This window comes from Rhinolophus ferrumequinum, chromosome 10 (genome assembly GCF_004115265.2).
Source record: "Rhinolophus ferrumequinum isolate MPI-CBG mRhiFer1 chromosome 10, mRhiFer1_v1.p, whole genome shotgun sequence".
Classification (NCBI taxonomy): Eukaryota; Metazoa; Chordata; class Mammalia; order Chiroptera; family Rhinolophidae; genus Rhinolophus; species Rhinolophus ferrumequinum.
Window position 1 is genome coordinate 15,891,173 of NC_046293.1, and position 14,248 is coordinate 15,905,420.

Sequence of the window (14,248 nt, forward strand, 5' to 3'; positions counted from 1 at the left end):
TTCTTCTAGGTTACTGAATTTGGTGGCATGTAGTCCTTCATAGAATTCTTGGATAGTCCTTTGTATTTCTGTGGCATCCCCTCTTTCATTTCTGATTTTATTAGTGTCTTTTCTCTTTTTATCTTAGTGAGTCTAACCAAGGGTTTGTCAATTTTATTAATATTTTCAAAGAATCAGCTCTGTCACATTAATTTTTTTCTGTTGTCTTTTTGTTCTCTATTTCATTTAGTTCTGCTCTGATTTTTATTATTTCCTTTCTTTTGCTGACCTTGGGTTTCATTTGTTCTTCTTTTTCTAGTTCTTTAAGGTGTAACGTGAGGTTATTTGGGATTTTTCTTGTTTCTTGAGATAGGCCTGTAATGATATAAATTTCCCTCTTAAAACTGCTTTCGCTGCATCCCAAAAATTTTGATAGGATGTATTTTCATTCTCATTTGTTTCTATGTATCTTTTGATCTCTCTTATTTCTTCTTTGACCCAGTCATTCTTTAAAAGTATGTATTTTGTTTGATCTCCACATATTTGTATTTTTTCCTGCTTTCTTTTTGTAGTTATATCCAATTTCAAAGACTTGTGATCAGAGAATATGCTTGGTATGATTTCAGTCTTCTTAAATTTGCTGAAGCTAGTTTTATGTCCCAATATATGATCTATCCTTGAGAATGTTCCATGTACACTAGAAAAAAATGTATAGTCTGGTGTTCTAGGATGAAGTGCTCTATAAATGTCAATTATGTCCATTTTATCTAATGTCATTTAGGGCTGCTATTTCTTTATTTTCTCTTTGGATGATCTATCCATAGTTGTCAATGACATATTTAGGTCCCCTAGTATAATTGTGTTTTGGTCAATTTCTCCCTTTAGTTCTGTTAGTAGTTGCTTGGTATATTTCGGTGCTTCCTGACAGGGCCAGTGGGCTCTCAATCATAAGGTTGAGGGGCATCACTATTGATGACTGTTATGTCTTCTTGTTGTATAGTCCCCTACATCATTATGAAATGTCCATCTTTGTCTCTTGTTACCTTTTTTATCCTGAAGTCTGTTTCATCTGATATCAGTGTGGATACACCTGATTTTCTCTGGATACCATTTGCTTGGAGTGTCAATTTCCACCCTTTCACTTTGAGTCTATGCTTGTCCTTGTAGCTGAGATGTGTCTCTTGGAGACAGCATATGGTTGGGTTTACTTTTTTGATCCAATCTGCTACTCTGTGCCTTTCTATTGGTGAGTTCAGTCCATTTACATTTAGGGTGATTATTGATATGTAAGGATTTCCTAGCTTTCTGTCTTTGGTTTTCTGATAAGACTATGTCTCCATTGTTTCTTTGCCTTTTTGTTATTGTCTATTATAATTTCTGTGTGGTAGTATTCTATGATTTTTCTCTCTGTTTCTTCTTTTATTACATTATAAGTTTTAGTTCTGGATTTTTTTGAGTGGTTACCATTAAATTTATGTAAAAGAATGTTTCATATTTAGAGTATTCCATTTTCTTCAGCATGCTTACTTTCTCCATTCCCATATTCTGGTTCAGGCCTTTACTCTTCCCCCCTTTTATGTTTTGGTTGTCACAAATTATCCCTATTTACGCTGGTCGAATAGCCTCCTTCAGTATTTCTTGTAGTGCATGCACGTCATGTGTTAGAAAAGTCCCTCAGCTTCTGTATGTCTGGAAAGGTTTTTATTCCTCCTTCATATCTAAAGGATATCTTTGCTGGATATATTATTCTTGGTTCATAATTTCTCTTTCAATAGTCTGAATGTTTGATTCCACTCCCTCCTGGCTTGTAGAGTTTCTGCTGAAAAATCTGATGATAATCTAATGGGTTTTCCTTTGTAGGTTAGCGTCTTCTTTTCCCTGCCTTGAGGATTCTTTGTCATTAATTTTTGACAGCTTCAATACAATATGCCTTGAAGAAGGCCTATTGGGGTTGAGGTAATTAGGTGTTCTATTTGCTTCTTGAATTCAAGGATCCAGTTCTTTCCACAAGTTTGGGAAGTTCTCGTCGACTATTTGTTTGAATATGCTCTCTGTTCCCTTCTCTCTTTCTTCTCCTTCTGTATGCCCATTATTCTTATATTGCTGTTTCTGATGGAATCAGAAAGTCCTTGTAGAGTTCTTTCATTTCTTTTAAGTCTCAAGTCTCTTTCTTCTTCCATCCGTGTCATTTCCAGATTTCTATCTTCGATGTCACTGATTCTTTCCTCCATCTGGTCAATTCTACTAACCTAAACTGGCTATTTCATTCTTCATTTGTTTCACTGAGTTCTTATTTTTTTTTTAAATTAGTTTCAGGTACACAAGACAAAGTAATACTTAGAAGTTTATCATTTATATCCCTCACACTGTGAACACCTCTCCCCCATCCACTATCCCTCTGACATCACACAGAGCCATTACATTTCCACTGTCTCTATTCCTAATGCTGTACTTCGCTTCTTGTAAGTATATACATATATATATATATATATATACACACACACATACATATAAAATTATAGTTGGCATTCATTATTGTTCAGCTTCAGCTTCAGGTGTACAGTGCAGTGATCAGGCATCTACATCATCCCTGAGGTGGTCTCCCAAATGGGACAAGTGTCCATCGGATAACCTACACAATCTTTACAACATTATTTATTACATTCCCCAAATTAATTTTCAAAATCCCGTGGCTATCTTGTGGTTACCGACTGTTTTCTAATCCCTTCACCTTCCCCCTTATCCCCAACCCCCCGCCCATCTAGCAACCCTCAGTTTTTCCTCTATGTCTCCAGAACTGTTTCTGATTAGTTCATTCACTTATTCTTTTCTTTAGATTCCACATATAAGTGAGATCATATGGTATTTGTCTTTCTCTGTCTGACTTATTTCACTTAACATAATGTTCTCTAGGTCCATCCATGTTGTTGCAAATGGTAAGATTTCTTTCTTCTTTATGGCTGCGTAATACTCCATTGTATAAATGTACCACAGTTTCTTAATCCAGTCATCTACCGATGGGCATTTTGGTTGTTTCCATGTCTTGGCCATTGTGTATAGTGCTGCAATAAACATAGGGGTGCATAAAGATTTTTGAATTAGAGTTTTGGATTTCTCTGGGTAGATATCTAGGAGTGGAATTGCTGGACCATAAGGTAGTTCCATTTTCAGATTTTTGAGACACCTCCATACTGTTCTCCATAGTGGCTGCACCAATCTGCAATCCCACCAACAGTGCACAAGCGTTCCCTTTACTCCACATCCGCGTCAGCACTTGTTGTTTGTTGATTTGTTGATGATAGCCATTTTGACTGGGGTGAGGTGGTATCTCATTGTGGTTTTTATTTGCATTTCTCTGATGGTTAGTGAGGTTGAGCATTTCTTCATATGTCTGTTTGCCATCTGTATGTCCTTTTTAGAAAAATGTCTCGTCCTCTGCCCATTTTTCAATTGGGTTGTTTGTTTTTTTGGAGTTGAGTTGAGTGAGTTTTTTTTATAAATTTGTGATATTAACCCCTTATCAGATATATCATTGGCAAATATCTTTTCCCATTCAGTAGGATCCCTTTTTATTTTATCGATGGTTTCCTTTGCGGTGAAAAAACTTTTTAGTGAGATGTAATTCCACATGTTTATTTTTTCTCTTATTTCCCTCGCACGAGGGGATATATCAGTAAAAATCTTACTCCGGGTAATGTCTGTGATGTTTCTTCCTATATTTTCTTCTAGGAATTTTATGATTTCAGATCTTACATTTAAGTCTTTAAGACATTTTGAATTTATTTTTGTATATGGTGTAAGGAGGTGGTCCAGCTTCATTTTTTTGCATGTGTCTGTCCAGGTTTCCCAGCACAATTTATTGAATAGACTGTCTTTACCCCACCGTACATTCTTGCTTCCATTGTCTTAGATTAAATGACCATATAGACATGGATTTATTTCTGGACTCTCTATTCTGTTCCATTGATCTATGTGTCTGTTTTTATGCCAGTACCGTGCTGTTTTGATTACTGTAGCCTTGTAGTATAATTTGAAGTCAGGTATTGTTATACCTCCCACTTTGTTCTTATTTCTCCAGATTGCTGAGGCTATCCAGGGTCTTTTATGGTCTCATATAAATTTTAGGATTATATGTTCTATTTCTGTGAAAAACGTCGTTGGTAGTTTGATAGGAATTGCGTTGAATATGTATATTGCCTTAGGCAGTATGGACATTTTAACTATATTAATTCTTCCTATCCATGAACATGGTATGTGTTTCCATCTATTTGTATCTTCTTTCATTTCTTTCTTCAGTGTCTTATAATTTTCTGAATACAGATTTTTTACTTCTTTGGTTAAGTTTATTCCTAGTCATTTTATAGTCTTTGAAGCAATCATAAATGGGATTGTTTTCCTAATTTCTCCTGCTGATGTTTTATTATTGGTATATACAAATACAACTGATTTCTGAATATTAATTTTGTGTCCTGCTACTTTACTAAATTCATCTATCAGCTCTAATAGTTTCTTGGTGGAGTCTTTAGGGTTCTCTCTATATAATAGCATGTCATCTGCATATAATGACAATTTTACTTCCTCCTTACTGATTTGGATGCATTTTATTCCTTTTTCTTGTCTGATTGCTGTGGCTAGAACTTCCAGCACTATGTTGAATAGAAGTGGAGAAAGTGGGCAACCTTGTCTTGTTCCTGATCTTAAGGGGAATGGTTTTAGCTTTTCCCCATTGAGTATGATGTTAGCTGTGGGTTTATCATATATGGCCTTTATTATGTTGAGATATGATCCCTCTATTCCCACTTTCTTAAGGGTTATCATAAATGGCTGCTGGTTTTTATCAAATGTTTTTTCTGCATCTATTGATATGATCATGTGATTTTTATTTTTCATTTTGTTAATGTGGTGTATCACATTAATTGATTTGCGGATGTTGAACCACCCTTGCATAACAGGGATGAATCCCACTTGATCATGGTGTATGATCTTTTTAATGTATTGCTGAATTCTGTTCGCTAATATTTTGTTGAGGATTTTTGCATCTATATTCATTAGAGATATCGGCCTGTAGTTTTCTTTTTTTGTGGTGTCTTTGTCTGATTTTGGGATCAGGGTGTTAGTGGCTTTATAAAAAGTGTTTGGGAGTCTTCCGTCCTTCTGGATTTTTTGGAAGAGCTTGAGGAGAATAGGTGATAATTCGTTTTTGAACGTTTTGTAAAATTCACCTGTAAAGCCATCTGGTCTAGGGCTTTTGTTTGTTGGGAGATTGTTGATTACTGATTCAATTTCCCTGGTGGTAATCAGTCTATTCAGGTTTCCTGTTTCTTCTTGAGTTAGCCTTGGAAGGTTGTACGCCTCTAGAAAATTGTCCATTTCTTCCAGATTGTCAAATTTGTTGGCATATAGTTGCTCATAGTAATTTCTTAAAATATTTTGTATTTCTGCGGTGTCTGTTGTCACTTCTTTTTCATTTCTGATTTTATTACTTTGTGTCCTCTCTCTCTTTTTTTAAATGAGTCTGGCTAAAGGTTTGTCAATTTTGTTTATCCTCTCTAAGAACCAACTCTTGGATTCATTGATCTTTTGTAGTGTTTTTCTGGTTTCTATTTCATTTATTTCCGCTCTGATCTTTATTATCTCCTTCCTTGTACTCCCTTTGGGCTTATTTTGCTGTTCTTTTTCCAGATCCCTTAAGTGTGAAGATAAACTGTTGATTAGTGATGTTTCTTGTTTCTTTAGGTAGGCCTGCAATGCTATGAATTTCCCTCTTAGGACTGCTTTCGCGGCATCCCATAGATTTTGGGTCATCGTGTTTTCATTTTCATTTGTCTCGAGATATCTTTTGATTTCTTCCTTGATCTCCTGGTTGACCCATTCATTATTTAGTAACATGTTATTCAGCCTCCATGAATTGGTGTGTCTTCCAGTTTTTTTTTTTCTGTAGTTCATTTCTAATTTCATAGCACTGTGGTCAGAGAAGACAATTGGCATGATTTCAATTTTCTTAAATTTATCAAGACTTGTTTTGTGGCCTAACATATGGTCTATCTTGGAAAATGTTCCATGTGCACTTGAGAAGAACGTGTATTCTGTAGCTTTGGGGTGAAATGCTCTGAAAATATCAATTAAATCCACATGGTCCAATGTGTCATTTAAGGCTGTTGTTTCCATATTGATTTTCTGTCTGGAAGACCTGTCCCTTGTTGTCAGAGGTGTGTTGAAGTCCCCTACTATGATAGTGTTACTGTTGATCTCTTTATGTCAGTCAATATCTGTTTTATATATTTAGGTGCTCCTATGTTGGGTGCATAGATGTTTACTAGGGTTATGTCGTCTTGTCGGATCGATCCCTTTATTATTATATAATGCCCATCTTTGTCTTTTAATATGCTCTTCATTTTAAAGTCTATTTTGTCAGATGTAAGTATTGCAACTCCAGCTTTTTTCTCATTTCCATTTGCATGAAATATCTTACTCCAACCCTTCACTTTCAGCCTGTGTGTGTCTTTTGATCTGAGGTGAGTCTCTTGTATACAGCATATACAAGGGTCTTGCTTTCTTATCCACTCAGCCACCCTATGTCTCTTGATTGGAGCATTTAATCCGTTTACATTTAAAGTGATTATTGATAGGTACATAGTTATTGCCATTTTTAAATTTGTAGTTAGATTGTTTTCATCTTTCTTCTATTTACAGAAGTCCTTTTAATATTTCTTGCAATGCTGGCTTGGTGGTAATAAATTCCTTTAGCTTATTCTTTTCTGGGAAGCTCTTGATCTCTCCATCAACTTTAAATGATAGCCTTGCTGGATAAAGCAATCTAGGTTGTAGGCCTTTGTTTTCCATCACTTTGAGTATCTCCTGCCAGTCCCTCCTGGCCTTCAATGTTTCTGTAGAAAAGTCATTTGATAGTCTTATGGGAGTTCCCTTGTATGTAACCCTCTGTCTTTCTCTTGCTGCTTTTAGGATTCTCTGTCTTTTAACTATAATGTGTGCCATTTTAACTATAATGTGTCTTGGTGTGGGCCTGTTTGGGTTTATCCTGATTGGAACTCTCTGCACTTCCTGGGCTTGTATGTTGGTTTCCTTCATCAGGTTGGGGAAGTTTTTGGACATTATTACTTCAAATATGTTCTCGATCCCTTACTTCCTCTCTTCACCTTCTGGCATTCCTATGATGCGCATGTTGTTGCGCTTGATGTTATCCCAGAGGTCTCTTAACCCATCTTCATTGTTTTTTATTCTTTTTTCTTTCTGTTGTTCTGTTTGGGTGATCTCTGCTAACTTGTCTTCTAAGTTGCTGATTCGATCCTCTGCTTCATCTAACCTGCTGTTAATTCCTTCAAGTGAGTTCTTTATTTCAGTAATTGTGTTCTTTAGTTCTAACTGGTTGTTCATTATGATTTCTCTATCCTTCTTTATGTCGTCTCTAAGCTCCTTAAACATTTTTATCATCAGTGTTCTGAACTCTTGTCTCTGATAGGTTGGTTACCTGTTTCATTTGGTTACATTTCTGGAGTTTTCTTCTGTTCTTTTATTTAGAACATGTTTCTTTGTTTCCCCATTCTAGCTGACTCTCTGTGTTTGCTTCGATGTATTAGGTAGATCCCCTAGAGTTCTTAGTTCTTGCTGAGTTATCTTATGTAGTATGTGTCCTTTATATTTGACTTGCACTACTTCGTTCTTCTGCTCTGCGTGTGCTCCAAAGGTGACTCTTGTGTTGTGTATATTGTCCTGTTAAAGAAGATCTTTAATTGCTTTTCGCTTGTGAGTAGGTGGGGTTAACTCCTAGGCTGACTAGTTGTGAGACTTGGCTCTGCCCACCGCGGGGTATTCTGCTGCGTGAGGGTTGACCACTTAAATGTGGTTTGGCCTCTATGGGCTCTTGTGCCTGCAGAGAATTCCCTCTGGGTATGTCACTTGTAGGTCAAATCCGGTAGTACTCTGGTTTGGTCTGGAGTTGGCCTCTGGGTATGTTGAATCCTGTGCCTCTTAAGCTGGGCCCTGGTAGAGCAATTTCAGAACAAAGCAAATCACCAAGGACAACAACAACAACAACAACAATGAAAAAATCAAATACGTTCACACATAAAAACAACCAACAATCCCCCCTCAACACAGGCAAAGATATCAAAGTTATAAAGACAAAACAAAACAAACAAAAGCAAAAGCAGCGCCAGTCTTGGCTTAAGCCCACCAAGTAATCTCCAGGTTGTCCTCTGCTGTACCAAAGAGTCCTCTGTGTATTGTGCAGGCAGAGCCAGTCACCTGGTACCCAGAATGATGTTGGAACTGCAGATTTAGATGCGGGGGGCTGATGGGTCTGGATGGTAGTTTCTACAAAGTCAGTGCAGTTTCTGCTCTTGCCTGCACATATGCACACTGAGAGTAGCACCACCAGCCCTGTGTCCAGTTCTCCTGAGTCTTAGGGCACTTCTTCCGTGTGTGTGTGTGTGTGTGTGTGTGTGTGTGTGTGTGTGTGTGTGGTGGGCGGGAGATTTCTGAGCTGCTGAAAGCCTAGAGCTGCGTCTGTCGCTTACTGCTGATCCCTGGGAGTGTCTCTGCAGTTGTATTTGCCCCGCCCTAGGCAGGCCAGAAAGGGTGGGGGCTGGGGATGGAGGGGTATTCTCTCTCCCAGCCCAGCAGTATCACACTCTTCCCGCAGGCCAGAAAAGATGGTGGCTGGGGGTGAAGGAGTCTCTTCTCTCCTAGCCCAGCAAAAATCACACTCTTCCCAGCCTCTTCCCTGGGTCAGAGCTGCACGCCAGTCTTCCCAGAGCCTGAGCACTAAGGCTCCTCTGTAATCTGACACTACTCAGTTCAGGGGCCAGTTTAAGTCTTTGGAAGGGCGGAGGGTAGGATTGGAAGAGGGGGGAGGGGCCCCGGTATGGAGTTTGTGTGCTTTGTCCGGACTAGGGCCCAACTGGAGGTCTCACTGAGGTCATTGCCTCAAATGCTGGATATGCTGCCCCCTCGGTGGGAGAGATCAGCTGTGGGACGCAGGGAAAGAGGCCACCTCCTGGCTTTTGTGTTCTCTGTTCCGTCCTGGGATCCCCTATGTCTCTGCAGCTGCGGATGCCGGCCATGTTTCCACTGCCGCAGATGCGGGCCGCGTCTCCACTCTGCTCCCTTCCCTCTTCCCCTGCTCGCCCAATTTGCCCACCGTCAAGTAATCCTTGCAGAAGTTTCTTAGCTGTTCTGCGTGACAAGCAGATTCCTTTGATGAGTTATAGATGTCCCGTTTGTGATAAGATCCGGAGAACTCAAAAAGTGCGCCCCGCTGCCGCCATTCCTATGACATCACTCTGAGTTCTTAATCTCCAGAAATTCTATTTGGTTCTTTTCTAAGATTTTACTGGGGAAGGGGAACAGGACTTTATTGGGGAACAGCGTGTACTTCCAGGTCTTTTTCCAAGTCAAGTTGTTGTCCTTTCAGTCTTAGTTGTGGAGGGCGCAGTTCAGCTCCAGGTCCAGTTGCCATTGTTAGTTGGAGAGGGCACAGCCCACCATCCCTTGAGGGAGTCGAGTGGGCAACCTTGTGGTTGAGAGGATGCGTTCTAATCAACTAAGCCATCGGGAGCTCAGCTCAAGGTGCCTTGTTCAATCTTAGTTGCAGGGGGCGCAGCCCACCATCCCTTGTGGGAGTCGAGGAGTCAGTCAAACTAGCAACCTTGTGGTTGAGAGCCCACTGGCCCTTGTAGGAATTGAACCGGCAGCCTTCAGCGTTAGGAGCACAGAGCTCCAACCGCCTGAGCAACCAGGCCGGCCCCTATTTGGTTCTTTTTTAAAATTTCAATCTCTTTGGTAAAATGTTCATTTTGTTCTTTGATTGTGTTTCATTAAACTGCCTGTCTGTTTTTTTGCATCTCAGATTGTTTTAAGAACTGCAATCTTGAATTCTCTGTCATTTAAGTCACATATTTCCATGTCTTTAAATTCATTTTCTGGAGACTTTTCATTTTCTTCCTGAGTTGTATTGTTACCTTGGTTATCCATGGCAATTAATGATTTATTATTTCTCTTCCTAGACACCTACAGGAGTGGGTTCTGCATCAGGTTGATAGGTAGAGTTCTGTCTTTTGTTTTCCAGTAGATGTTGGTAGAATATTTTATTTTCTCTCCAACTGCAGCCTTTTATTCTCTCTCACACTGTAGTGTTATATTTTCTCTGCACTATTCGAGCTTCTCACACAATGGGGGGGGGCGTTCCCTGGAAGGTGGGCTTCTCCTCTGTGAACAGTTCGCCTGGGTCATAGGACGCCGCCTCCATGGGGGGACGTGGAGAGCTTCTGAAGTTCCAAAGCTCTTCCTATACCAGATTCCATAGATTTATTTTTAAGCATTACTTTATAAAGGCAACTTTGTTTCTTAGGGTTGAATTTTTCAAAATTTATCATTTTTCATTATTGAAGTTTTAAATGGAGAAAATTAAACTAACACAACCACTATAATCATGACGTTGTATTTCCCTTCTTTTTTTCTGGACACTTTCAATACTATGTAATCTTGAATTTGTGAATAAAGTTATTCTAAATAATGTAGGATCAGAATTTGATCTGTTTGCCATAAAAAAAGCCTGAGAATTAAAATGGCAAAGTATTAGCACTCTGTGTGAATGTAGGTGAAATACATGGAAGTTCATGTTATTCTTTTCACAATTTTGTGTAGATTTGACAATTTTCAAAATAAAAAGTTGGGGAAAAGTGAAAGGCTATAGTTTTGTTATATAGTGAGAGACTGTCTTACATCTTTTAAAATTATTAGATTCTACCTTATCTGAGTCTGTGGGGCTCCAGACCAAATGTTGCTTTTCTATTCCTTTTCTTAGGGAAAATCTCTACAGCAGCTCCCTGGGAGGAGGGGTAGCCACTTCCCCAATGCTGATTGTGTTTCATGGAAAATACTCCACAATCAACCCCCTGTGGCACATAAGGCACCTGGGTAAGTACTTTAGAAAAACGCAAATGAGCATTTTATAGACTCAGTGAGCACCAAGGTGGGGAAAACATGCTATAGCACCAGCTTCCTCAATTCAAATCCTCCTAGGTGACCTTGGAGATTACATTGGACACATTATTTAACCCTCACTGCTCAAATTCTGCAAATGCAGCTGATAAAAATGGCCGACCGGAGAGGTGTGTTTCTAGGAATGCATGAAAAGCAATTAGATTCAAGGCCCCACCCCCACCCTCCTTCCTCCACTGGAGGTTCTTGGCATACAACATCCATCAGAATCAGATTGATTTTCCACACAATGTTACCTGGCATCTGGGCCTCTCCATGGATACAAAGTACCTATATACTATCTATAGGAATTCCAAGTGTGATTACAGAACTTATGTGAAGTTTTTTTTAATATGTAAGGAATAAATTACCTAATACATGTAAATTGCGTAGAATGGAACCAGGCACAGAAGACATTCACATTCATCCAAACACGTGGCCACAACCCATGAGCCAAAACCACTGGGCTAGACCTGTTTATAAATTTAGAAAGGTTTTGAATTTAAGAAAGGTAATGTGGTTCACATACTTACATTATACAATACCCCGAGTGGGATCTAGGTTTTGCTGCCATAGAAGTTATTAAAAATCCTTTTGTTTACAGACGTTGGGGATTTTAGAATTGGAGATGATTATGGATTTATCTTTACCAGGTGCCCACTACATTGCCAAGAACTGAGCTAAGTTCTGGTGATAAAGGTGAACATTATTTCTAAGAACAATCCTGCAAGGTGGTAGTCCGTTACTCTCCCTTTTAAAAGAAACGACAGACAAAAATGGAAGCTGGGTTCCTGTCTCCCCTTTATGAGTTCCTGTCTGCCCTTAATGATTCTGTATAGATTTGCTTCTGCCTCATTACCAGAATCTTTCCTGATTTTCCTGAGCATCTGTATGTACGTAAGAGTGACATGGGGAAGTTAAGGACACTATTTTTCCATCTGGTGTCATTTATAGTAATGTTGAGTTCACTGTTAGGTCAACTATCAACATTTCTGTGTAATGAATGTGCAGAAAATCCCATCAAGGTAGAATGTCTATAAAAAATGTTGTGTAGAAACAGCTATGCGGAGCTTAGATCGATAATGTTAGAGCATGTTATGATCTTGGAACAGAGACTCAGAATTACATCGTATAAATTATCTAACTTATTGACAAGTAGGAAGGGGCATGTTCTTCCAAGGGGGAAATTCGTTTTTCTTTGTAGAACAGAACCTTTTGTGTACTGAAGGTTTTGGAAGGAGGGATGGTCTGCAAAGTAAATCTACTCGGTGATCATTTGAAAAATGACTCGGTTTTAGAGTGTTCTGAAAGAAGAAAGCAATGTAACGCTAATGGGTATTAACTTTGAGTCTAAACAGAGAGACTTAAGATTTTAAAAGTTTATGAAAACTATTCAGCTAAAAGGAAAACTGCAAGCTCCTACAGAGCCCTTCAGTCACGGAGCTGAGAGACGTCCTACTTAGTGGAGATTTATCACACGAAGGTGTCTCTTCCCAAATGAGTATTACTTTTGTATAGATTCTTTGGAAGTTGGTGATTATTCCAATTATGCCACTTCAGCCTGAAATACTGAGCTCCTCTTCTGCAACTGCCCTCACAGACATGTTTATGAGTAACAGAAGACAGTTTCTTGGTGTTTTTTTTTCTCACATTGTATGTTAAACTAGAATAACATAAACTAGAATAACATAATTCTAGATATTAACATCTCTTTACTCAATGGACTTTCAGTTGTTTTTCAAAAATATCAAATTCCCTTTCTTAGAAAATTTAACACCATAGAGGATATATTTTTAAAAAGATTTACATTCACAAGTTCTTAACGTCCTTCTGAAAGAGATGTTCTAAAACTATTCTGAGCAACGGCAATATTAGGGTAAATGCATAGTCTCTAAGTAATTACTTATGAGGGGAATACTATTCCAATGGAGATAGCTGTTTGTTAAAAAGTAGATCTTTTCTTGGTCACATTTCATACGGTAAAAATAAGACCATTTAAAAGAAAATGTTGCTATATTCAGGGAAAATGTAGAAAAACAAGAACTCCTATAAACACTGGGTTGGAGGGGAACTATTACAAGTTCTTTTGTGGACAATCTGGCTCCCCCGCAGCAAAATGTAAAAGGCACACACCCTTCAATCTAGCAATTCCACTTAGAAGATTTTATCCTACGTATATATTTGTATACACGCACAAGACATGCATAGAAGACTGTTCATTGTAGCAATGTTTATGCTAGTGAAGGGACAGAAACAACCTAAATCTCCTTAATAAGAAACTCCCTAAATAAATAATCATATATTCAGTCTATGTAGTCATTAAAAATAATTCAGTAAATCCACATGTACTACTGTGGAAAGTTTCCTAAGACAGTAATTTTAAAAGACAAGTTACAAATACATTTAAAAATACATCTACAGTATGTGTATGTACACACATACATAATATATATACATGCATATTTACATACATACTGCTGTACAGGTAGAACATTACTGAAAGGATTTCATGAGCAACTCTAACAATGGTTATTTTTGAGATTTAGGATGGGTGGTAATTTCATTGCATACTCTTTGATTTGTTTAATTTTTATGTTTTTCCTAATGAACCTGCATTCAATTTTCAATATAAAAATTTTATTTTCTAACAAGCCTATTACTTTTCTCTAAACACAATGAAGGCTGGAATCCAGATACCAGATATTCGGAGCATTTTCTGCAAGAAGCAAAACTACTCCACTGGAATGGAAGACATAAACCTTGGGACTTCCCCAGTGTTCACAACGATTTATGGGAAAGCTGGTTTGTTCCTGACCCAGCAGGGATATTTAAACTCAATCATAATAGCTGATGTAACTTGACATTTTAAATATTTTCTGTATAAAAATGTGGACTCGTCCATTTGTAGCCTACTATAACACCATTCTTTATGAACAGTATCTTTGATAGATATGATCCACAGTATGAAAAACAAAAGCTACTTGTGCATATAGTACCTTGGATCACACAGGTATTGATTTACTTCCTTAAGCACAAGTGATAATTATGGAAATCAAGATTATGTGAGTGAAATATGTTGTTGGAAAGAAACAAACCCATCTGGGTTTCAGCAATCAATTTGCTTAACTCAATAATAATTATATCTAAAAATTTTTCAAATTTATAAATGTACTTTTCACATGTAGGTATTTTTTTTAACAGGTTGCCAATCTTTTGTATTACATTTAAAACATGAATGTCTGAAAAAATAAAAATCATAGATTTTTAA

The 14,248-nt window shown here is 38.0% G+C and overlaps 1 protein-coding gene across 3 annotated transcripts in view; it reads left to right on the top strand.

Moving 5' to 3' along the window:
• Positions 1-14,246, top strand: part of GLT8D2 (glycosyltransferase 8 domain containing 2) — a 52,434-nt gene extending 38,188 nt beyond the window's left edge. For 2 of the 3 annotated variants that reach the window (XM_033117494.1, XM_033117495.1), the window contains 2 exons: positions 10,805-10,917; positions 13,662-14,181. In XM_033117494.1, the coding sequence (XP_032973385.1) occupies positions 10,805-10,917; positions 13,662-13,831 (283 nt within the window). In that variant the 3' untranslated portion in view covers positions 13,832-14,181. Of the gene's footprint in view, positions 1-10,804; positions 10,918-13,661 lie in introns of all 3 variants that reach the window. The other variant, XM_033117497.1, reaches the window with a different exon arrangement.
• Positions 14,247-14,248: the final 2 nt, after the last annotated feature.